This window comes from Branchiostoma lanceolatum, chromosome 1, assembly GCF_035083965.1.
Source record: "Branchiostoma lanceolatum isolate klBraLanc5 chromosome 1, klBraLanc5.hap2, whole genome shotgun sequence".
Classification (NCBI taxonomy): domain Eukaryota; kingdom Metazoa; phylum Chordata; class Leptocardii; order Amphioxiformes; family Branchiostomatidae; genus Branchiostoma; species Branchiostoma lanceolatum.
Window position 1 is genome coordinate 34,016,215 of NC_089722.1, and position 24,616 is coordinate 34,040,830.

At 41.5% G+C, this 24,616-nt stretch overlaps 4 protein-coding genes across 6 annotated transcripts; 3 read left to right on the top strand and 1 right to left on the bottom strand.

Annotated features, from left to right (window-relative positions):
* Positions 1-144: 144 nt before the first annotated feature.
* On the top strand, positions 145-4,212 carry LOC136420704 (non-neuronal cytoplasmic intermediate filament protein-like). Of its 2 annotated transcripts, XM_066407786.1 has the most exons (7): positions 165-970; positions 1,189-1,249; positions 1,406-1,501; positions 1,909-2,079; positions 2,553-2,699; positions 3,126-3,236; positions 3,646-4,212. In XM_066407786.1, the coding sequence occupies exons 1-6, from the start codon at positions 513-515 to the stop codon at positions 3,189-3,191; spliced, it is 999 nt and encodes a 332-aa protein (XP_066263883.1). In that variant the 5' UTR covers positions 165-512; the 3' UTR covers positions 3,192-3,236; positions 3,646-4,212. The 2 variants fall into 2 exon arrangements, with proteins under 2 accessions (XP_066263893.1, XP_066263883.1); XM_066407796.1 differs by lacking the exon at positions 3,126-3,236 and having other exon boundaries at positions 145-970.
* A 3,309-nt stretch (positions 4,213-7,521) lies between these two features.
* Positions 7,522-11,855, top strand: LOC136420715 (non-neuronal cytoplasmic intermediate filament protein-like). 2 transcript variants are annotated; one of them, XM_066407808.1, is made up of 7 exons: positions 7,522-7,984; positions 8,274-8,334; positions 8,586-8,681; positions 9,099-9,269; positions 9,687-9,812; positions 10,176-10,396; positions 11,251-11,855. In XM_066407808.1, the coding sequence occupies exons 1-7, from the start codon at positions 7,638-7,640 to the stop codon at positions 11,258-11,260; spliced, it is 1,032 nt and encodes a 343-aa protein (XP_066263905.1). In that variant the 5' UTR covers positions 7,522-7,637; the 3' UTR covers positions 11,261-11,855. The 2 variants fall into 2 exon arrangements, with proteins under 2 accessions (XP_066263905.1, XP_066263913.1); XM_066407816.1 differs by lacking the exon at positions 11,251-11,855 and having other exon boundaries at positions 10,176-10,400.
* Positions 11,856-12,055: 200 nt separating this feature from the next.
* On the bottom strand, positions 12,056-18,260 carry LOC136420733 (anti-sigma-I factor RsgI6-like). Its single transcript, XM_066407824.1, has 7 exons — positions 18,155-18,260; positions 17,668-17,723; positions 16,989-17,129; positions 16,234-16,405; positions 13,288-13,392; positions 12,843-13,061; positions 12,056-12,381 (listed from the first exon to the last, which is right to left on the bottom strand). Exons 1-7 carry the CDS (start codon positions 18,227-18,229, stop codon positions 12,136-12,138), a joined length of 1,014 nt encoding a protein of 337 aa, XP_066263921.1. The 5' UTR covers positions 18,230-18,260; the 3' UTR covers positions 12,056-12,135.
* On the top strand, positions 18,202-21,487 carry LOC136420742 (uncharacterized). The gene is made up of 3 exons (XM_066407835.1): positions 18,202-18,309; positions 18,788-19,000; positions 19,221-21,487. The coding sequence occupies exons 1-3, from the start codon at positions 18,278-18,280 to the stop codon at positions 19,375-19,377; spliced, it is 402 nt and encodes a 133-aa protein (XP_066263932.1). The 5' UTR covers positions 18,202-18,277; the 3' UTR covers positions 19,378-21,487.
* The last annotated feature ends 3,129 nt before the right edge of the window (positions 21,488-24,616 follow it).

A 24,616-nucleotide genomic window follows, 5' to 3' on the forward strand; every position in this document is an offset into this window, starting at 1 on the left:
GCACAAAGGTGCCAAACGTGGCTTTGCGAGCTGGGATAGGAAGTACAGGCGAATGGGAAATGGACTGGTAATATGCTCTTTGGCCTACATGTATTTTAATGATCTCTTATGCTGTAGGAAGAGGGAAGCAAGAAGTTCAAGGCAACAGTCCACCTCGGTGCTAAGCAGAGGTCATCCGCGTGTTAATGTCTAAGAAAAATGTCATTAGTCCGTCTTGGCGAAATGGTATGTCCATATAAGGCATTAGTTTGTGACGTCCTTTGCCCTCCGTGTGTGCTGTCACGTATGGATTAGCTGATGTGCCTGGTTGGACATGGACGAAGTGATTGACAGGTGATGCTTACGTAGTTGATCTTAAAATACAATCCGAGAAAAAAAGGGCGGCTGCAGAGTGATATCCCTGGCAGAAGTTTTCAGTAAAAGGCAGCAGTGCGCCAAAACCTCTTCCTTGGTGGCCTTACACTATCCACAAAAGATAAGAAGAAGCTACGGTCGAATCAAGTCAAACCAAAATGTCCGTCGTAACGACTCAACCGAAAACGAGCGAGGCGATTCGTAGCTCTGTGAGATCCTCTCTGGCCGACAGAGGCGAAGCCGAATCGTTCAAGGCAAGAACACGGTCCATCAGAGCGGGCAATGTCATCACTTCGCTGGGACGGGCGGGCGGCGCGCTGCAGACCATGGCCGGCGCCCGCAAGGCCCGGTCCCAAGAGAAGGAGGAACTGTCCTCCCTGAACAACCGCTTCGCCTCCTACATCCAGAATATGCGCTCCCTCCAACAACGCAACTCCGCCCTGGAGGCGCAGGTTCTGAAGCTACAGGCGACTGAGACGACCGCACACACGAAGGCGCTGTACGAGAAGGAGACCAAAGACCTGCGGAAGCTGGTCGACGAGCTGTCCGAAGACAAGGCCAAGATGGTGCTGGAGAGGAACAAATGGAGGGATCAGGCTGAGGAATATAAGAAAAAGTAAGATGCTTTGGCACAAGCTCCGATTTATTCAGTAAGGCCTGTCTTGTAAGCGTAACATTTCCATGGAAGAAAAGTAATGTGGCAACTGATGGGTGTAGGAAACGCTCACTACCTGCACAGTTGGAAAGAGAAGGTGTCGAGCAGTTGAAATGATTATGTCCATCTGTGTTGTCAACTATATACTGAATGTTTTCTGACTGTTTGTTGCTACACAGGTGGGAGGATGAGGCGGCCTGGCATGCCGAGCTGAATACTGAGGTTGCAAAGCTCAATAAAGTAAGTCTTATGCTAACATGTCAGGTCGATACCCAATCAAATTATGGATCTGATTCTTGTTCTTACCATGTTTGCAATATCTTATTGTACAGTATTCTTCCTGTTTAGTAGCAAAGTTATCAATGTATAGGATTTATCTTCTTCCCTTTTTTCTAGGACCTGTATGCTGTTATACTGATACGTGTGGACCTCCTGTACAAGCTTGCTACTATGCAGGAAGAAATTGATTTCATGGTGACGGTTCACAAGCAGGTACGTGTCAATTTTACAATATAAGTGTAAGCATTCCTTCAGGCCACGATTCATTGCTTAGTTACACTCTACTTACACTTACTAATAGCTACATTCTACTAGGGCGGTGACCTAGCTGCGGCCGCATCGCGACCGAGCGAGTTGACAAATTTTAACGAATTTCTTGTGTATAAAAGGTATCTTTTTACGCTTTGTGTGTTTTGTTGTCATTTTAGACATGCTTTTACATGATCACATGATTTTAATTAAAAGAGTTACACAAATCCCTATTGGGTTACAACGCGGTCGAAGCGCGTTCGCCGTCCGGTACAATGGGGACCTAACCGGGCAAAGAACAAAGAGCTATCTATGCCTTGGATATGTCATAAATCTGGATATTCCCATGAGTTCCTAATTGTAAATTGCAGGAACTGAAACAACTTCAAGACCAGTTGAACCAGAGCCTGTCCATTGTCGCCGTGGAGCAGACCCAGGAAACTGGACCTGATGTCATCGCTGAACTGTATGACCTGCGGCAGATCTACGAAAACTTTTGCCGGGACACTCAGGAGGAAGCAGAGGCCAAGTACAAGGAGAAGGTGAAACACAAAAAAATTACATGCTGTGTTGCCATGCATCGGGATCTTTGACATTTGTTTTGATGGCTATGTTATGTTTGCTGTGATAAAGCCAAGAGAATTTCTGGTCAGAAACAAACAAAAAAACTGGCAGTTTTGTAACAAAATGTAGCAGGTTTGTCAGTATTGATTCAAAGAATGGAAGTATAAAATGAAGGCATGCCGTAGGAGCAGTGGGTTAACGTTGTTATCCACCGTTAGGGCACGGTTGGAAGGCAAAGCCCGACGCTCTCCTTTCATCGATTTTTGCCTCCTCAACTGGAGTATGGCACCCATTTTTACACCTGGGTAGAAATTGGAAAGTCGTATTACGTGACAAGCACCTTAACCGCTACGCCAACACGACGTCATTGAAATGAAAGTATACCAGCAGTGAATGTCCATTACTAGCAACTGACTTGAGGTACAATCTTCCTGTTTGTGTTTCCTCACAGTTCACCGAGCTTGAGCTCGAACGGGAGCGGGACAGCAAGACGATGCTGGCCGCCAGGGGTGAACTCATCACCTCCCGTAAGGAGTTGTCTGAGCTGCGAGGCCAGCTCAACACCGTCATGACCAGCACTGAGACCCTGCAAAGCCAGGTGAAGTTTCTCTCTAGCAGAGCTTGATTGTGAAGGTTGTGACATTCTTATGATGCACCCTGTTTGTGTCCAAACTCCCCAACAACCATCTCCTTCACCAATTCAGTGATAGATGAACTTAGGGGCACGGGGAAGGACTTTGAGTCTGCGACAGGTTGTTGAGGTGGTCGGACAAGAAAGCGGGGCATATAATAAGAAAGTCAAAATCTTCCCTGCAACAACCTCTTCTTGGATAGAACAAGACTTTGGAAGGAATTTAAGGTTTTGTGGAGCAGGGAATCTTTAATCAAGACGTAATGAGAAGTTGATAACCCAAAACTGTACATAAAGTGAAAGAGAAACCATTCTCAAGGACATCAAAGTCTTTTACGTTGTAGACGTAGTTGATTAAATAAAACATGACTTAGCGTTGACTTCTATTCGCAGAGCTCGTCATCTTCATCTACCGGTGTCCAACAAATAACGATGACCACCCAGAGAGGAATGTTCTAATACTGTACATGCTGCAGACCAATGTAACTCGCACACAACGAGAAGGTCAGTAAAACTATGAATGTATGTCAGTGTGCCTAGGCAACCCGCACCAACGTCCCTTTTTTTTGGTGGTACAAATAAATACACGCTAGCTGGCCATGGATGAAAACAGCAGTTTTTCTACATGTTCATATTACTCCCTAAATAGCTGTACAACGCCATAAGCTTGATTCAACGTAATGTGTTAATAAATGCCCAGGAAACTGACGCTAACATCGTCCCAATCTTGCAGTGAGCACCTTTAATAAAGAATGACTAAAGGAAATGTTGTTTACACCTATAGCATCGACGATACAATATATATTATACCCCAAACTATTTGGTCCAGAACCTCAACAATCAGAGTCACATATCTCTATCACATCTCATTGTTTGAACTGTCTAATTCACATACTTGCTTATTGCCTCACAGGTCATCCTCGGATCATTGAACCTTTAAGCATAACCGGAGCAGTAGGATGTCTACATTGTGTGCTGAATCCAACAACTGTGACAGATGTTGAACATCAAAGCATTGCCAATGCTAATCGAACGACAATTCATTATTAGGCAACTCGACCGTCTCATTGCGAACCTCCTTGTCTTCGCCATGATCGGTCATAAGAAAAGCAGAAGCAAGTATCAAAAGTATCAAAGATACGTAAATCAAGCATTGTATTCGCAGCTTCACTGGCTTACAAGCATTGCACGAATATACTTTAAATGTTGAGATATGTAATGGATTTACCAACTTGTGTAGTTAAAGATATTCAGTTCTGACAAATGTCGGTCGTACAATGTGCATTTTTGGGTTTACTAAATTAGCCAGTCAACCGACATGGATGATCAGTATCTCCAGAGACCGGTATTTAACTGAAAAGATAACGAGTATGGAATTGCAACTCTGTCACAATATACTTCGACTATTTTGTATGTTATCTTGTGCATGTCATTGTGCGAGTGCTTTGTAAATTGAAGAATAAAAACATTGAAAACGTTACAGCTGCGATCACTTGAATTCTAGATGATTTCTTGATAATTACATGATAAGAGCCAGACAAAACTGTTCCTGCATATTGAAAAGTATGACTATATTCAACAATAAAGTTTGAATTCAAAATAGACCGATCCTGTCGAACACCATATCGAACGAATAGAAGACCCATAGAGCCCCCTGACCTCCGTCAAAAACAGCGTTGGCGGGGCAGAAATGGCACGTGTAAAGCAGGGTACGTATATCTGGGACAGGTTTTCAACTGTATTGGTTGAATGCATGCTCAGAACAAAAACGAATTTAAAAAGAAAATAGATCGGGCACTCAAGGAGAAGAAACTTGTACCACATGCTGACTACTACAAAGTCCGCTAGCGCAGAGTTTCGTCTCTTCAGTTACTGGTGTGTGAAACTGGCTAACTTGAAAGTGAACAGGGAAGTAAAAGGATGCATTTTAATTCTTAGTTACTAAATACTAGCATGCAGTCAATACAGTGGGAACCCTGTCACAGATATATGAACCCTGTTTTACACGTGCATCGGCTGCTTGTCAGAAACTGGGCGCTGATGCCCACCGGCAAGGGAAAGCTACGCGGCGCATACTGCTTTAACATTGACCGAAAACATTACGCTCTCACCGCAACTACATCTACTCCCTCCTTAAACAACTCTACCCGGTGGATACAGCCTTCAACAAAGAATACATAGCATTATTATTTGGCCCGCTCTGAAAGGGTTTCAGTGCCACAAAAGCTAAACCGAAGTCAGTGGCATTATTTTCAAACTAGCCGCGGCGGCCATGTTTGGTCCGTCAAACCCTGTTTTTGACGGAGGTGTTCGAATCGAACAGGGGGCGTGGCTTTGGGATCGGTCTATTGGAACATTGATGTAGTTTTTAGACGATTAGACGTTTTTAGACAAACAGAAAACATGTTTTCCATCATGTGTTAACTAAGCGTATGGTAAGCTATATGACGACAAACTTTACTTCATTTATCTATTTCACCAGTAGATACACTGATCAGGTCCCTTGACCTGTTATTTTCAGGTGTCCATGGAAACATACACAGATAGGTTACATAATCAATTAGAATGTAACAGGTTAAAACTCAGCACCAGTGCTAATGCTCACAAAGTCAGAGTAGATGTTGTTGATATACGTTATGTTTTATGTTGAAAGCGTTTCATAAGCAAAGGATCAAGAGCCTAATATTATAATAAAACATACCAAGAACGAAGGTATTCATTTCGTCTTGAACAAGTGAACGTCTTTAAAAAATAAAGTATTAAGTGAACTACTATTATGTTATTTGTAGGGTTCAAACTGCATACAGAAGACATCTAAGTATGTCCTTCATCAACCGTTTATGCTAGGGTCACATTTCAAATCCGGGGCCCGGCCGGGTAGTCTTTGGGAGCGAAAAGTATGATATTAAAGACAACAAAAACACAAAACGTACCCAAAATCATCTAAGAGCATAGCGTGTGCAAATTTATTGACATACACTTTGATTTTGCGTTTCCGCAAACAGCCCGACCGGGCCCCGGTTAGGAAATGTGACCCTACCATAACTCAGTGTATGATTTCAGACATCTTGACTAATTATCTGATGCCATACCGGTCGTATGCTATGGTCACAAACCGACCGGGCAGTTTGCGGGAACGAAAAGTATGATTACCCGAAACGTTTAAGAATGGTAATTGGCATAATCTATGACTATTTATCGATGTATACCTTTTCTCGTTTCCGCAAAAAGCCCGGCCGGGTCCCGGTTGTAAATGTAATCATATCATTACTTCTGGACATCTTTGAGGCCTTTAGAAATTTGAAGATAACACCAAGGTATGATAATCAAGAAGGACAGCGGCCAGAAACATTATAATGAAATCATGTTACGTTTTACGTCAGTTACTGAAGTGTTCAGACATTGTCTGAAGGTATGTTCTGAACCGCTGCTTTTGGGCGCACAGTCTTCAAGTCAGTAAAAACAATTACTGTTACAGTATATCATTTTGTATCTACTGAGTCGGGCAAGTGTTAACCGGCAGTCACATGGATATGACTAATGCAATGTCTAAAAGTAAATTTATAACAATTTCGCAACTATCGATTTGGAAAGAACATTTGGTTGCGTGAAAACTGCGACAGATTCACTGACACCGTCATTCCCTATGCGCCTTGCTCTTGGCAACTTTTTAAAAATTTGAAGCTTGGTGTGCAAGTGTGCACAGCAATCTAGCAATATAAGTGGTCCGAGTGTATTATTGATACATTACGTACATGTGATTCTTAAGATTCCCAGGCATCGTGTCAAATTCAACACTGTGTCCACATCAAACATTTACCTGCCCTACATACTATGATACTGGCACTTCAAAGACCGTAAATTTCCCCACGTTTCCTTCCGTTGAGGCGTTGTACAGGATTTTGCAGAATTTTGTCTAAGATATAAATCAGAGATTCAAAATACACAACGGAGATAAATATGAACGAATAAGGTTTGATCCAGCGTAAAAAGTTTGCGCAGAATCTCCACAGTGGTATGGAAACTACATCAAACATTTGATTACCCCAAATAACAGAACTTATATGTCAACATTGTGCAAAATTTGATCAAAGAGAAATGATGCTGTACGGACACATGAAGCGTCTGGTATTTCTCAGATAACGTGTCCAGTGGTATATATTGAATTGAAACGTAACATAAATTTAACATTTGGTACAATAACACACTACTTTGCCTTTGTTTTCCAGTTACTCGTATCATCCTTCCTACAAAGTATTAAAAATACGTCCGTACAGCAATGAACGCCTACAGTACCCCGGAATTACTTATTATGTCAAGGTCTTAAAGTGCCGTGCTGTAGAGGATTGCAACTCTCTGATTCCTTAGACATGACCTCTTCAACTTCCCGAAGCCTCGGAGGCCAGAGGTAAAGGTTCATGGAGAGGTTACAGCCATAAATGCATTCTAAATTCATCGTAGACGTGGGTACAGCTTTTTCAAATCTCAAAGTTCATAAATAGAAGGCTGTCTTCATCCTTTACATTGGCTATTTGATTGCCCCACATATTTGGGTTCCGGAATGCCCCTCACATCGTCCTAGTCAGCTCTTGACCGGACATCATTAGTCAATGACATCTGTCTGCATTTTAGGCCATTTCTGGTGGCTTCTTCAACACTTGTATGCACAGGGACCCTCCTGCATCACTGTACACAACACATCACCAATGAAACGCCTTCTTGACTAAATGATTGACAGAGGGTGGTTACACTGATGAACTTAAACAAATATGGACGGCTCAAAGGCTTAAACACCCGCTGGCCGGTATAGCTCAGAACCCACCGTCTACGGCTCTCTGGTAAGACCGTCCAGGTTCTGACAGCCAGTTCTCCTCCAGGCCTGTTCGAAGCTCACACCAGGAAAGCATGGCCGCTCAGGTGTCACGAAAGACCGTTGTAACCACTTCCGAAGGCGCGCTACAAACTCTCAGCGACGCCAGGATGACCCGCGCCAGCGAGAAGAAAGAGCTCGGCATCCTCAACGACCGCTTCGCTACCTACATCGACAGGGTGCGAGCCCTGAACGAGAGCAACGCCACCCTGGAGGTTCAGCTGCAGGCCGCCCAGGTCAAAGCCGCTCCCGTCGACAAGGCAAAGTTCGAAGAGATGCTGAAGGAGCTGCGGACTAAGGTGGACGAGCTGTCGAAGGAGAAGGCCCAGGTGGAGGTGGAGAGGAACAGCTGGCAGACACAGGCGGAGGAGTGGCAGGGAAAGTACGTTATATCATTACTTTCAAATTCATTACTTTCAATTAACTACGCATTTCTTGGCATTTCAAGGTTTCAACAAATCGTTTCTTTATTTCTTCATCGCATTGGTTGGTATGACGTTGGTTGGTTGGTTGGTTGGTTGGTTGGTTGGTCGGTCGGTCGGTTGGTTGGTTGGTTGGTTGGTTGGTTGGTTGGTTGGTTGGTTGGCTTGCTAATCGGTGGGTCGGTCGGTCTGTTGGTCAGTCGATCGGTTATTAACGTTACTAAGCATGGTCCACGTGTTTTGTTATAGGTGCGAGGACCAGATATCAGTGCGCTCAGAGCTGAAGGCTGACATTGAGAAGCACAAGATGGTAAGTTTTTTCTCCTTACTACGTCAGATTTGTCTAATCCTTGATTACTTAATTGGAATATTATGCAACGTAGACGTATGACTGAAAAGACTACAAAACGCACAAAGCGTAAAAAGTTCGTTTTTAAAAAAAAAATGAAATTCGTTGAGCGCTGAGGTCGCATAGAGCGCGCGGCGAGAGCGCCGTCCTCGAGGAATGGGGTATAAAGAACGTTTTACTTTACCACCTTAAAATAATCCATACTTTTTTAGGAACTGGAAATCATCACAGCGGCGCGTGCGGGCTTTGAGAGCAGGCTGGCGGTCGCACAGGAAGAGATTGAGTTTGTGAGGAAGACTCACTCGGAGGTAAGCTAGTCTGTCTGTATGTCATTTAGTTGCAAGTAAAGCCATATATTGACTCGATTATATGGATGCCATCCTCCGGCAACCCCAAAACTCATGACGCGAGTGTGTGAATAAAAAAGTTTAGCAAAAAAGTTGCCTTCATTCATCATTAAAACTGATTGAACAAATGACTAAACACACAGAGTATGGTATACCATACAATAGATTTTCTGTTCTTTCACATCTTGTTTTTTTTTAAATTTGGAATTGACTTTGTCTTTCTACGACATAAGTATCATTTCCTGATTATTTTTTGCAATTTACGGGCACAAGATCGGTGAAATGATAAGATTGTAACCCGGAACTTCATGGACTCTGGGCCCAACACCCTGCCGTTACGCCACACGAACGCTTTATGAATATGGGCACATTTTACAGGAGATGACAGTTCTGCAGGAAGAGTTGGCTCTGACTGTGACTAAGATAGAGTCTCAGCAGACGGTGATGACTGGACCAGATCTCAGCGACACCCTGAAGGAGATCCGTGAACAGTACGAGACGATCGGACAGGCGAACAAGCAAGATGCCGAAGCCAAGTACAAGGAGAAGGTAAGAAAATATGGGACTAATCCAGAACGCTTGTGCTTAAGAAATATCCTCTTTTCAGGAGACAGCTTTGTAGTTGTAGAAATACCAAGAAGATCTGAAAAACGACGCTGGGAGTAGCGTGTAGACATGCAAAGGTTTAGGTAGGGCAAGTCGTAATCTAATGTGCAACATTCATGCAGTATTACCAGCCACAAAGCGGACCTACGAAGCTGATGTCTTATGTCCAAGGCCAGTTACACAAGGCAAATGATGCCGGAATCAGTGTTTGATAATATAATGATGTCTTCAACCCGTATTCTGAAATGGCCAATGTTTATACTAGTTTTTACCATATATAACCATATGATAGTATATGATTAGCTTCACCAATGGAACTAATGATATGTGATTACTTGTCTTTGCTGCTATATGTGACAGTTTGCGGAGATAGCCCTGCTACGGGAGAAAGACAGCGAGGCTCTAGCAGCCGCCAGGACAGAAGTGGCTGAATTCCAAAAGAAGCTCAGCACCATAAGGGCCGAGTCCGAGGCTATCAGGAGCAAGGTGAGTGTGTGATGCTGTCAACATGAGTGTTGTGAGGTAGCCTGTGGACTTTTCAACATTTTTTTGGACATAAACAGTCATACTTCCTTCTACAAGACCTCTGATCTCCGAACACACGTGGGCACAAACTATTTCTGTTGTGTATTTAGTATATCTATAAAAGTGATCAAATGTCTCAACCATGTTTAAACTGGATTATAAGACTGATTACATTGTACTCAAACTAGCGATGTGTAAACTGCCATTGGGTATATATTTCTGCCTGTCCCTAAACTGTTGACTCTCCAATATCTGCTTTGCTGCCTAAGAGTTAGTGTAATGTTCTGTATCATTTACCAATATATTATGTTGTATTCCTGACAGAACGGTGCTTTAGAAGACAGCCTAAAGCTGACAGAGACCCGTATGCTGAAGGAGGTTGAAGGATACAGGCAGTCCATCGGGAAACGGGAGGCGCAGATCGAGAAGATGAAGCTGGAGATGGCCCAGAATCTCACCAACTACCAGGAGCTGATGAACGTCAAACTGGCGCTGGACATTGAAATAGCAGCTTACAGGAAGCTGTTGGAAGGGGAGGAGATGAGGTAAACAGGCAACTTTATGAGGCCACAACAAGTAATTTTCATGGATGACATCAACTTCAAATTGAATGCTAAAACAGAAAAGGATGGCGAGGAAAACAATATGGCGAAAAAGAAGGTGGCCAAATTAGACACCATAATCATTGTAAAAAGAATTGAATAGACAAATATGGTATAACAACCAACAGGTCTTTTATTCCTGAATTCAATGAAGTGAAACTTCTAGAATTACAATTAAGGCTACAACACGACATATTTCCCATTTTGGAAAGACATATTGACCATCTCTGGATGGGATTCTTTTTCAAAATCAGGCGAAAATTGATGAGCGCGCTGATATCATCCATGTACTTGCTGTGACCTGATGCTTGATACATTTATTTTCTGTGGAATAGACAAGCCCCAAAGCTCTGCCTAACCATGTCAAAACATAACATGCAAATTGAAGTAAAACTGTTACTTCCAGTTGCTTCAAGCTGAAAAAACGTTAACCAACAACTCTCTTATTGCTGCCTACATGAAACTGTAAGAGAAAAAAAAACCATAGCACTCGTGGCTGTACATTTGTACCAATATTCCATTTGTTTTTATTTTCTTTATCTTGACTTCTTATCTGCACGTAGTTCATATCTCTGCTTCGATTGGTAATTTGTCGACCGATTTTAATGGGGGGGGGGGGGTGGTTGTGCAGATTAAAAAAAGTGTATGATTTTAACCTTTTCACCAAAAACTGACATACGCAAATAATGACCTGACCAAAGCAACTTTGCTCGTGAGTGTCACAGTGAACTTTAGTACGAGAAATCAGTCTACAATTAACCACTTATAATGTTTATTTCTCTTGATTTGTCCCACAGGTTGTTTTGACAAGCCCAGATTCCCCAGCCGGACCAGGCGGCACAGCAGGCACAGCAGGCACCTGGAAACGACGGCATGTGAGAATGTTACGACGCAAAAGATGATTTCATAGCAAGCTTCTGATATAGTCCCGTGGTATTAAAATCATAGATCTTCATTTTACGTTTTTCTGTCAACAGTGCATGTTTAGACGGATGCCAGTGTTAATCCAGTACAATAGAGACTGAAGCAAAAACTACTCGATCACGATAAAAAGAAGACAACGTGCTTTTGAGTGTAGTTGCGTATACACTACAATAATACTTTGTTTGACTCGCCCACAAACTGTTGAATTTGGAAGTAAAACAGTCAAACAAGTAAAGTATTAGACTTATCTCCAAGCAGATATATATCGATGATGCTTAGTTTTGCGCGTTTTTACTTCAAGTGGTTATGAGAAGCGGCTGGGTAAACAAACAACTACGGGGTGAATGATAGACGTGCCACGTGTATGTCACGTTAGCACATCTCGGCACTCTCGCTCTGACACTTATGTAGTATTTGTAATTGATTTCAGCTAATATAAAAGCAACGAACGTAATAAAATAAATAAAATTGAACTGAATGTCTGAATGGTCCATCATTCGTGTTAGCTTTCACAAAACGTACTAAATTCTGTGTCCTCTGCTCTGTAATAAAAGACCACACAGACAAATATATAGATGTAGATTTTGAAAAGGAAGATGTGTATAAGACTCATTTATTAATGTACTGTCTTCTTACTTAACAATGACAGGAAATATGAACTGATGCCCGAGACTTGAAGTGATTCGATCTTTTCCACTTTATTCTGCATTTTCATAATCAGATAAATGTAGACATCTACATGTATAAGCTGTGGCTTCTCAGCCAACAATGACGTCATTAGGCATGTCTATATCCACGACCATCGGTCCGTCTCCAGGTGTCAGGGAGAAGGTCTTGGTGGCCGCCACCTGGCCGTGGAACTTGACTTTGATCTCGTAGTTGCCATGGAAACCGCGGAAGTCGAACTCCTGCCCAGCTGGCGTCGTGGTGCCGTGATGCAGGGACAGGTTGGTGCGCCAGTCGGTGAAGACCAGCTGCCGCCAGCGGCGACCGGCCTCGTTGAGCTGTACCGACAAAGATTCAGAGCACGATAAGTAAAGCCCTAAGATCAAGGAAAAGCCTGTATTACATAAGCTGTATTCGAGTATACGTAGCCGTGCGTTAATACGAGAAAATTTCCAGATACATTGACATACATAATATGGCAACTATCCTTACCATGTAGAGAGCGTAACGTTTCGACCCAAAGGCAGTTAATGCTAAGAATGTGCTGTTCACTGTTATCGCGTCTATTGAGTCCTTAGAGTGGCTGCTCTGTAACTGTAACCTTTAATTTTTCTGTAAACATTTTGACATTATGATGACATCAAGGATATCTTAGATATATTGTTTTTTAAGTTATATTCACTGGCAATAGAAGTTTTAGGTTCGCCAAAATTCGCACTGCCAAAGGAGGACCACATGTGACATTTGAATGTTTATGACGACATCAATGATATGTTGGATACATAATTTTGTACAGAACCTCAACGTTATCTCCACTGGCAATTGCAGTTAAAGGATCGCCAAAATTCGCAATGCCAAAGGAGGACCACAGAAGGATTCCTTCTACGGCCGGGTGGCTGAAGGTGACCCGCAAGGCGTCCTCGTAACCCATCGCCCTCTCCAACTCGTCTAGCTCGGCTACGGTCATCTCCGTTACCCAGATGGGCAGGCCGGCAGTGGCCAAAAGGTCCAAGCGACTCTGTAAAGGAAAAAATTGAGTCTTGTAAACTCAGTTTATGATCTCAAATGTGTACATTAATCATTTTAGATGATAAATTGTATTTGCTGTATATTTGGAAGATAAATTTTGACGTCAATATGAAAATACCTAAAAGGCAATCGTTGGTGTATATGTTGATAAGTATTCTCTAAATCCTTTGCAAGGTCAAGGAAAATTTCCAAAGGTTATGACATCGAAACAGTACCTTAAGAAGGACGGGGTCTGGTCGGCTTTTGAAGTGTCCCTGAGCTCCGATCGCGTCGACTGGAGCTCCGTTAGCGAGGAACTCCTCAGCCTGGTGCACGTAGGCCTGTGGAAAACACAATGATCAATCAATCAATCAAAGTTTATTGCACAACAACTGTAACGGGTACAATGTATGGCAAGTTCGTAGGTAGTACAAAATATCAGGACTTATAAGTTTTTGCTTATTAACAATGATAATGAGTTCTACAAAAGTTAAGTCTACACACTACGGTATCCAATAAGAGTAATAAAGAATATATATATGAAGTATATTACATGATACAAGGGAAACATCAATTGCTTGCGTCAGAGATTAATCGATTTCTCTTGAGAAAACAGGCAGATATGTATTGGCCTATGTACAAGGAAATTGCGTCAGGACATGACATAAGTAAATTGAACGTTTCTGAGCTTGTCTTAGATAGTAAAGTTATATTTGAATTGCGGGTGATAACATTCATAAGTGTCTGTCTTTCTTCATTATACGTGGGACATGTTAACAGAAAGTGGAATTCATCTTCAACAATATGTTTGCAGGTAGGACAACGTCTCTGAGTGGCTGGTACATTATGATGACGACCTTTCTCTATTTCTAAACAGTGTGCGCTAATTCGCAGTTTGGTTATGTTCGCAACAAATGATCTATTTTGGATTGAGGAAAGATACTTCTCAAATATAAAGTCAGTTTTGATTTAGAATAGGTTTGTAGTTTGCTGTAACTTCTAATCTCTTGCCTCCAGCCAGAAACAAACGTGTCTTTCAGGCGTTCTTTGAACACGTTACCAAAATACTTGGCGTCAACTGTTGGGTTTAGCCAAACATTTTGGAAGCCGTGTCGGCATAATATATCTCGCACATGAACGGCCCAGTCCTGCTCCTGTTCTACAGCAATGTGATAAGCTTTTTTAACCATTCTGTCATTAGGAAGGTTTTGTATTCTAATCCAATATTTGATAAGTTGTGTCTGGGCTTCTATATACAGTGGAAATGTGCCGAGTTCACCCCTTACGGCGGCATTAACGGAACTTCTGGGAACTTGAAGTAGCGTTTTACAGTAATTGAGGAGAACATACTCTAGATCGGACACTTCATACGATGATTTGGGATGATTCAACGATATATTTTGGTTAGCTAGTAGTTTTGATTGGTACAAAATGTTTAATTTATCATTATATTTCTTAAAGCGAACTAAAACAGGACGAGACGACGACACATCGCATTTCTTTCCAATACGTGCAACCTTTAGGAGAGGCACATTTGTGCCCAATATCGGCGAAAATATATCATATATTGTTTCTCTAATGTTTTCAGCGGGACTTTCCTGTACACCGTTAAGAATCAAATCCCTGCATTGAATGTTTGGCCCCAGTATTTCAGCGCAGTAAAGTAAGATAGGTTTAACTAAACTATTGAACAGATCGAGGGCAAGAGAAATGGATGGATTGTAGTTTGATGCTAGCAAAGATTTGAGTTTAAAGGAAGCACGTAGAGCTTTTAAACGCAATTGCTTAGTAGCACGTGCGAATGAACCCGTAGGGGTTATATCTACCCCTAAGTATGTATAAAACTGTGCGATGTTAATTATATGCCCCTGTGATTGGAAGGTGGATCGTTTATTTGTACCTGTTCTTCCATTTTTTGAAAAGATCATTACTTTAGTTTTATCTTTGTTAATTGATAATTTCCAGAGGGAGCAGAATTCATCAAGATTTTTCAAACATTCTTTTAGACCTGCTTCTGATTTAGACAATAGTACAAGGTCGTCCGCCCAGAGAAGACTGTTTATATGAGTGTCTTCTAGGGCAATAGGATCACATAAAGATGGGGAGAAAATGTTTGGCAGATCGTTAATGTAAAGATTAAACAGAAGCGGGCTTAGATTGCATCCTTGGCGCACACCACATGTCGATTTAAAGAAATCTGATAGTCCAATCGGCGTTTTGACACAATATTCTAGATTAGAGTAGATAGATTTTATGGTTCTGAAGAAATCACCTCCTATACCAGAAGCTAAGATTTTATAGAATAGCCCATCTCTCCAGACAGAGTCAAAGGCTTTCTTAAAGTCTACGAAGCAGGCATACAATTTACCACCGGGTTCAGATATCTGTTTGTCAATTAATGTTTTAAGTACGAATATGTTGTCACTGGTACGGAAGTTTTTACGGAAGCCAGACTGGAAAGGGGATAATAAGTTGTTATCTTCGAGGAAGTGCTGTAAACGTCTGCTTAATATGAACGTGAATAGTTTCCCAACACAGCTGGATATAGCTATTCCTCTATAATTAGACGGGTTTGACGTACCACCACTCTTATAGAATGATGACCATCGTTTATCTCTTGCATGCATACCCAGGCTTTACAATTTCTTTTGAATGTATATACACATATTCTCTCTCTCTCTCTCTCTCTCTCTCTCTCTCTGTCTCTCTCTCTCTCTCTCTCTCTCTCTCTCTCTCTCTCTCTCTCTCTCTCTCTCTCTCTCTCTCTCTCTCTCTATATATATATATATATATATATATATATATATACATATATATATATATATATATATATATATATATATATATATATATATATATATATATATATATATAAAAGATTACACATGATCTGTGCAAGGCACTGGGCACTCAACTAATAAGAAGCTGGTTACACAACTTTATGTGTAACTCTAAAATGATTAGCAAATGTATATATAGGAAAGGCAGAATTTTCAAAATAAACCATGTTTACTTGTACTCTTCGATGCTACGTATCAAAGAGCAGACGGATAGATGCAACACAGTATTGATTTTTTCCGTCGCCATATCTATGCAAATATGCTGTGATAAAGGTAAGTCAATCGTTGTCAGAAAAGGATGACTTTTATTATTAGACAATGTAGCAGACTAGATCCACGAACCTGTGTCATCGCACCACTGTTGATGACACCGTAGTCGTTGAGGAAGAGTTTGACACCAGGGTCCTTCTCCTTCACCTTCTGGAACATCTCGTACCGGATCTGCGGGTTTCCCGTTTTCTCCACGAAGAAGTTTCCGTGCAGCATCTCGTTGTTGATGTCCCAATGTTGCAACCTGGCACAGCGTGAGGAAAGAGAATATTGCCCACAAATCGATTATTATAATACTTTATAATGAGCTTTGTGGCAAATTCTCAAGTGTCTGATCTTGATGCTAGATTTGAGAAGATGGTTGCAAAAGCTTCGTTTCTTCAAAATACAATGTGCGAAATAGCACCAGAACGTCTTAGTTTATCCGGATCCCGTCTCCCTAAAATAGATTAAGACCTTTGATTAAGACTGATGTACAATGCAGTGTTTTCGAAGCTGAGGTTGGTTGGGAAGATGGTGCCCTTTTTATCAAATCGTGAAGATTATGACATATTTCCGAGAGTAGGGTTTTCTGTTAAGTGTTCTCAGAAGGTTGAATAAGTTCAATAATGCTTGTGTGTGGTAGGCTTCCTTCTATCTAGGGGGTGAGAATACCACTATCTAGGTATCATGGCCCTGGACCACGTCTTGTGTGGCTTGTAAATCCTGACCTAGCATGGCAAGTCCCGTTCATATTAAGGACATATGCAGGTAGAATGGTTCTGGGGCTTTATGGTACTTAATGATACTTGTGTGTATTGTGAAATGATTCAAATAAAAGGGTTTACCTCCCAGCATACCGACCCACGACGTCATCAACCCGTTTCCAGCACTTCTGCTCCAGCTCTGACCCGGAGTACGCCGGCAGCCAGGTGGGGACATGGGTGTCCCCGGTTCCCCAGAACACATTGTGCCCGCGAATCGGTATCCTGGTCAGGCAATGGTTGAAAAAAGATCAGCAAAAGCAACCATAAACAAGTGTACCATATATTTGCATATTATTGTTCACAATCCCTGTTTATGCCTCAGTCACATTTGAACCAGTGCCCGTAAGGAGTGTAGCCCCCTAAAGCCATACATGTGTCCCGGTGAAGAAGGGAACTTCTCGGTGCTCTCACGATTACCTTATGGCGTCTATTTGTTACCAGGTCCCGGGGTTATTTAAACTCTGAGTTTACGAAAATAATCCCGACCGCTAGGGGTTACGCCCGATTGTGCCAAAAACTGCCCGTAAACTATTCGCGGCGTGGCCCTTTTTTCCAATTGTGACCGTAGCAATAAGCAAGTTTTCAAAAAAATGGAAAAGGAAATAGTGAACTTACTCTCAAAGTTTTTTTTAACGGAAACGGTGATCTTAATTGCTATAAGTTCATTAAGATTTCACATTGTAAGAATGTATACGCAAAGACATGCTATTGTTTACACGAGTACATATCCATGCCACTACAGTATAGGATTACAACTCACCCTCGACTCACAAGCAGTGCGATCGTTGGATCTGCCCAGTCGAACGTCAACTGTCCCTAAGACGAAACAAAGAATCAATATGAACAGCTAGTTAAAGGGCGCCAGACATATGGAAAAATAGCTGAAATAGATATAAACATGAAAAATATACCTATAGTGCAGTTAGTTGAACGTTCTTGTAATCAATTTGGACCATGAATAAAGTTTATACAGCTTCTCAAGGTTGTCGTTCTTGGAAAGCTCGAGGGCCCGCGGCGAAAAAATTCCATCGGCGGTCACGTGATGCCGTGACGTAACCGGCTGGCTCTCACTCATTGGGCCCGTTATCCGCGCGCTAGTTTCGCAATCACAACAACATGGACAGGGACGATCTGGAAAACTTTTCTGACTCCTCGTCCAGCGAGGACTGTGTCTGTGAGGAGATCGACTCTGACTCGGGACCCGAGGATGCCGTAGGAGCCCTTTACCATACAGATTCGAACCGTACCTGTCGGATGAGCAGTCGGATGAGGCGAATTCTGACAGCGACGAAGATGCCGACCCCGGAGCCGCTGGCGGGCATGGCGGTGAAGTTGACGCGCAAGGCGGTGGATTTCCGGGCGAGATTCCTATGGATGTCGAAAGGCTTCAAAATACTGAATGGTAAGTAACGCTCAGATATTGTTGCTTACATTTTTATGATAGGATGGAGATTACATGCTATGGCCTATTTGGGGAGAGGTATTTACGATGTTTTTAGCCTTTTCGTCACATGCCGGTGAAAGTGCACACGCCTCGCGATGAGTGTAGCGACTTATGAAGGGGCACTGTCATTATTTTCTGGTCTTTGTCGCCCGCCAATGCCTGTAACTACCTTCATCCGTATTCTCTCTTAGGTCATCTTTATGAAAGAATAAGAAAGTAACACATGAAATATCAACAAAGATAGCCCAAAACTTGTTGTTGTAAATCAAGGTAAACAACATGGCGACCCACGCTGTTAATTAGCATATGGAAATAACTCCAACCTTCTATGTCACTACCGACAGTTCAAGGAAACGCGGTGTTTTCAACGCATTCTCATTACGTTTTTACAAGTTTCAAGACTATTCTCAATTTGTTTCGGGGTTTGGCCTTTCAGGTGCTCTTGTGAGGGATGCGTGAACAGGCCGACGGTCAGGGAAAGCGTATGCTGCCGCGAGCAGATGCGTGTGTGTGAGCGGAGAGAGAAGCACCCCGGCGTTGTCTGCATCACTCAGCACCGCGGCTTTGCTCAAGTGTGTCTGAGCGAGGATGTCCTCGAAACAGCCTACCTTGCCCTCCGGGAGGACCACGCGGTCAACTTTGGAAATGAGTGAGTACGCAAACAATAAACAATACATGAAAAATACTGAATGGAATAAGGTAGTTGGGCAACCTTTGCGGTCTGTGTTTTAGCCAAACCAATGAACAAATAAATGACAATCTCCTGTATTATAACATGATCATGTGCGTAACATCTACTATGCATTCATACGATGTGATTAAAAAGTGTAGATTTACCTCATAAACAACACTGTTTTCCATCCTTTCAGCTGGAAGAGGTACACAGCGTACAGACAGTTTGTACGCTGGTGCTACGAGCACCTTGGCAAGTCGGTCCGTGTGCCTTTGCCCTCCTGTGCTGTGGCCGCCATACGGAGTCACTTTCCCTCCGCTGACTACACCGGTTTTAGGGAAGCTGACGACTAGTATGTTTTGGACTAATAACTGCTACAACCAGTGTTTTCCATGAAGTAAGCATATAGTCATGTATGAGGTAGATATCATTCCTTTTTGGGATTGGCAAAAATACCAGTCAACTTTACTTGTCAAGCAATGAACTTTGTCATATATACAATCATCTGTAGTCATGTATGAGGTAGATATCATCCCTTTTTGGGATTGGCAAAATACCAGTCAACTTTACTTGTCAAACAATGAACTTTGTCACATGTACAATCAACTATAGTCATATATGAGGTAGATATCATCCCTTTTTGGGATTGGCAAAATACCAGTCAACTTTACTTGTCAAACAATGAACTTTGTCACATGTACAATCAACTATAGTCATACATGAGGTAGATATCATCCCTTTTTGGGATTGGCAAAAATACCAGTCAACTTTACTTGTCAAACAATGAACTTTGTCACATGTACAATCAACTATAGTCATACATGAGGTAGATATCATCCCTTTTTGGGATTGGCAAAATACCAGTCAACTTTACTTGTCAAACAATGAACTTTGTCACATGTACAATCAACTATAGTCATACATGAGGTAGATATCATCCCTTTTTGGGATTGGCAAAATACCAGTCAACTTTACTTGTCAAACAATGAACTTTGTCACATGTACAATCAACTATAGTCATACATGAGGTAGATATCATCCCTTTTTGGGATTGGCAAAAATACCAGTCAACTTTACTTGTCAAACAATGAACTTTGTCACATGTACAATCAACTATAGTCATACATGAGGTAGATATCATCCCTTTTTGGGATTGGCAAAAATACCAGTCAACTTTACTTGTCAAACAATGAACTTTGTCACATATACAATCAACTATAGTCATATATGAGGTAGATATCATCCCTTTTTGGGATTGGCAAAATACCAGTCAACTTTACTTGTCAAACAATGAACTTTGTCACATGTACAATCAACTATAGTCATACATGAGGTAGATATCATCCCTTTTTGGGATTGGCAAAAATACCAGTCAACTTTACTTGTCAAACAATGAACTTTGTCACATGTACAATCAACTATAGTCATACATGAGGTAGATATCATCCCTTTTTGGGATTGGCAAAAATACCAGTCAACTTTACTTGTCAAACAATGAACTTTGTCACATGTACAATCAACTATAGTCATACATGAGGTAGATATCATCCCTTTTTGGGATTGGCAAAATACCAGTCAACTTTACTTGTCAAACAATGAACTTTGTCATATGTACAATCAACTATAGTCATTTATGATGTAGATATCATCCCTTTTTGGGATTGGCAAAATACCAGTCAACTTTACTTGTCAAACAATGAACTTTGTCATATATACATCAACTACGGAAAGAAAACTCAAAATATGGGTCATAATACTTTTGTGGTACATGAAGGGACTGTTGTCCTACATACTAGTATACATGCAGCATAGCAGATGGGCACATAATGCGTACAATAAATTTGTCAACGGCCTGAAAAATATTGGTGTTCTGATGTATAGTTATAACAACAAAAAACGGTATATGCTATTCTTGGCAGAAGTTATTAACTAATCTATACCTCTAGTTTGCCATGTCTCTAGCATTGAACCTAGCAACATGTTCTCTAACTGCTGCCTCCTTCTGAGGCTTTTCAAAAGTAGCACCGCTAGGAGTTACGCCCGATTGTGACAAAAACAGCCCGTAAACTATTCACGGCTTGGCCCTTTTTTCCAATTGTGACCGTAGCAATAAGCAAGTTTTCAAAAAAATGGAAAAGGAAATAGTGAACTTACTCTCAAAGTTTTTTTTTAACGGAAACGGTGATCTTAATTGCTATAAGTTCATTAAGATTTCACATTGTAAGAATGTATACGCAAAGATATGCTATTGTTTACACGAGTACATATCCATGCCACTACAGTATAGGATTACAACTCATCCTCGACTTTCAAGCAGTGCGATCGTTGGATCTGCCCAGTCGAACGTCAACTGTCCCAAAGACGAAACAAAGAATCAATATGAACAGCTATGTCATAGTTTGCATGACAATCGAGTTGATATAACTTGAGTGTTGTCATAATAAATTCAGCAAAACTTCAGAAGTGATGATATCATTTGCATCTTCGTGATCGGAACTATTTCTCACATCCACACTTTTTACAGGTATCTTGTTTGCAATAGTGTTCACACCTTCTAATGAATTCAGCTCAAAAAACAAGCCCTGGCCGGAGTTAATGCGTTCAAGCACCTACATATGATAAGGAATAACATACTTCATTCCTTTCATTTTGCTTCCATTTGAGCTGGTTGGCCAGAACGGCCCACTCGAAGTTGTTGAAGAAGAAGTCTGTGTAGTTACTGTTGCTTGGCATCTGCTTGGCGTGGACGACCGACCCAAAGGCAAAGTGGGATCGGGTCTGAGCTACCTGCCAAGCAAATATACAAAACAAACTTTCTCATTAATTATCTTTGCCGAGTACTATAGTACTCGGGGTAGATTATGTTTTCGGTTGAGCCAGCTGTTTGGTGGGTCTGTATGTATGTCAAGAGCATAACTCAAGAAACCTTTGATGAATCTTTATGATTTTTGCTAGGTGTGTATTGGTTGTGCAAAGGAAGGTCAAGTTCAAAAATGGTTTACCTTGCGTTTTTCAACAGTACTGCAGCAGACTTTTAATTTTTGTGCGTTTGTATGTAGGCGAAAAAAGTGACGGAAACGTTGATGGATCTTTATGATATTTTGCAGGTGTGTAGATGTTGTGGTAACAGAGATCAAGTTCAAAAATGGTTCTCCTGGCATTTTCCGTCGGTACTGCAGTGGGCTTTGTGTGGATGTGTATTTTCTTGTGGACAACATAACTCAAGAAGCTGTTGATGGATCTGTATGATATTTAGTGGATGGGTAGGGTTTACGGAAAGGAAGGTCAAGTTCGATAATGGGCCTTCTAGCAAGTACCTAAGGTACTGCAGCGGAGCTTCAAAATTTAGTGGCATATTTTCTGAAAGTGCTATGGTCATGATATTTGTGTGGTAGATAGTTCATGCCACAAGAAGTAAGTTCTGTAAGTTTGGGCCCCCTAGCGGCTTGTTAAGAACTGCAGTGGGTGTTTTTGTTTTGACATTCGGACACGTATTACTTGAGAAGGGGTGAAGAGTTTGTCGTGAAGTTTTGTATGTAGAGAGCTTAGATGGTGCTTTACACAATCGATGTCTAATTATAGAAAACAGGAGCTAATCTGCATGATTAGTAAGGATAATTGTAAATCCTTTACATTCCATAACGGGGCGTGTGACAGTATTCCCGAAACAGGCCAGCAGAAGGCCTTGCCTAGAAGTGTAAATAAACAGATGGTGTAAATAAATAAACAAATGGGGCAGTCTCACTACAATTCAAACAGATGTGTGGGTCCGGGTTTTTTAAAAAGTGTTCAGTTTCTGAATTTTTGTCAAACACACGGTTGGAGACATAACGGAAAGGGAACAAAATAGAAAGCCTTACAAAACACCTAAAAACATGTGAATAACCAGCCGGACCAACTCCTCTGCTCAGAGAGTACACTGCTAGGTATTACCTAGCACCGTATGGAAAAGTAACATGTACTATGTCTTGCAAATGTGTACGATATGGAATAAAGATTTATTCTATTCATATATATTGACTGTACCATCTAATTATAACTTTAAATTTTTTTGATGACCAGTTATAACATATATCAGCACACTATACACATATACTAGTCCTGTACCACCAAATGAGTTTTATCCCTATCTAGACTGGACTCACCCCCCCCCCCCCATCATAACTTTCAAACGGTATGGTGTATGATCAAGTTTGCAGGGGTTGATAAGCATGTAAATATTAATCACTCTCCACAATAAGCCTTGATTATTTGGCGAAGATAATGTGTTCGTGGAACTCTAGTTCCTTTTAATTTCTGAAAATCAGAAAGAAATAGCAATTAGCAAAATGGCGCAATAATTAGCTCATCAACGTATTTGTAAAGTTAATGAAACATCGCAATTAGCAAAATGGCACAATAATTGGCGCAATCACCACAAATCTCTTCTGGATATATATCATGCTGAATCTTAATCATGTACAATGCTTTTTGCAACACTGCGCTTTCCAGTTAAATAACGTTTTCTTTTGTGTCTGATTTGGAGCCCAAACTGTGAATGTGACATTCAGGTGGGGCTATTTTGTTTGTAGAGGTGACGTATTTTACCCCACGGTGTGGCCGCAAGTGAAAATTGGCGAAAATTCCCTGAGTTTGGGCAATTTCCAAGCGCAATTTGTGAAACTGTGTGAGATACCCGCTTTACACAGTGATAGCCAGGCATGGAGCGGTTTGCAAAGAATCTGGAGAAACCACATTGATCAGAAAAGAGACAATGATTAAAGCGAAACCTAGCTTGAAAGTTTATCTATGTAGAAAAAAAAGATCAGGTATTGTCGTTTGTCACAGTAGCCTCTACCAGGCTTCAGAGGCTGCTGGAAAGAGTAGAAATTGGCCAAATGAATAGACAGAGTTATAGTGGCAAATCCCCTATAGTATGTGTCTTATCTGCATATTTGGCCAATCTCTACTCTTTCTAGCCACCCCTGGAGCCTGGTAGAGCTTTGAGTCGTGAACCATGCGTACTTTTGTTTGTATTGCATACCCGGTAAACCGCGCCATGGCGTAATGGATTTGTACTGAAACAACCATTTGTTACGAAAGTAAAACCAGGAAAAAGGAAATTATATACCAATAGAAACTCATGTGTTTACCTATGTGCGTGTATTTTAAAGATTAAAGTGAAGACTTCAAATCGGTGCGTGAGTCAGCCAGGGAAAAACCAGCTCGGCGCTGAATGGAAGTGAGGAGACCAAGCGTGGGGATCGTGTGGGTTTTCCCGACCACGGTGTGAAGTTTTAGACGCTCCTTGGCTTGAGGAGGGGGAAAAGTACAGTTGAAGACTGTAGCCACATGTGACCTAGCAAAAGCTGCATCTTTGGTAAATTAGAATTGTATGCTTGTCAGAGGATCTGCCCTCTAGGTTAAGGGAACGCATGTACAGAACATTGGGGTACAGTGCCCTTGTTTCCCTCTTTAGAAAGCCCTGATGTATTCATTCATTCATTCATTCATTCACTCATTCATTCATTCATTCATTCATTCATTCATTCATTCATTCATTCATTCATTCATTCATTCATTAACCAGTTGTGATCTTCCTTCTCCACAGAA

Excerpts from the sequence above, each read along its gene's own strand:
- LOC136420715 (XM_066407808.1), top strand. The coding sequence starts at position 7,638 with ATGGCCGCTCAGGTGTCACGAAAGACCGTTGTAACCACTTCCGAAGGC. Across the intron at positions 7,985-8,273 it reads GCGGAGGAGTGGCAGGGAAA|GTGCGAGGACCAGATATCAG; the intron begins GTACGTTATATC and ends GTTTTGTTATAG. Across the intron at positions 8,682-9,098 it reads TGAGGAAGACTCACTCGGAG|GAGATGACAGTTCTGCAGGA; the intron begins GTAAGCTAGTCT and ends CACATTTTACAG.
- LOC136420742 (XM_066407835.1), top strand. The coding sequence starts at position 18,278 with ATGGATGTCGAAAGGCTTCAAAATACTGAATG. Across the intron at positions 18,310-18,787 it reads AGGCTTCAAAATACTGAATG|GTGCTCTTGTGAGGGATGCG; the intron begins GTAAGTAACGCT and ends TTGGCCTTTCAG. Across the intron at positions 19,001-19,220 it reads GCGGTCAACTTTGGAAATGA|CTGGAAGAGGTACACAGCGT; the intron begins GTGAGTACGCAA and ends CCATCCTTTCAG.
- LOC136420733 (XM_066407824.1), bottom strand. The coding sequence starts at position 18,229 with ATGCCCGCCAGCGGCTCCGGGGTCGGCATCTTCGTCGCTGTCAGAATT. Across the intron at positions 17,724-18,154 it reads TCCGACTGCTCATCCGACAG|GGACAGTTGACGTTCGACTG; the intron begins GTACGGTTCGAA and ends GTTTCGTCTTAG. Across the intron at positions 12,382-12,842 it reads CCAGTGGAGATAACGTTGAG|CTCAACGAGGCCGGTCGCCG; the intron begins GTTCTGTACAAA and ends TTGTCGGTACAG.
- LOC136420704 (XM_066407786.1), top strand. The coding sequence starts at position 513 with ATGTCCGTCGTAACGACTCAACCGAAAACGAGCGAGGCGATTCGTAGC. Across the intron at positions 971-1,188 it reads GCTGAGGAATATAAGAAAAA|GTGGGAGGATGAGGCGGCCT; the intron begins GTAAGATGCTTT and ends GTTGCTACACAG. Across the intron at positions 1,250-1,405 it reads AGGTTGCAAAGCTCAATAAA|GACCTGTATGCTGTTATACT; the intron begins GTAAGTCTTATG and ends CCTTTTTTCTAG.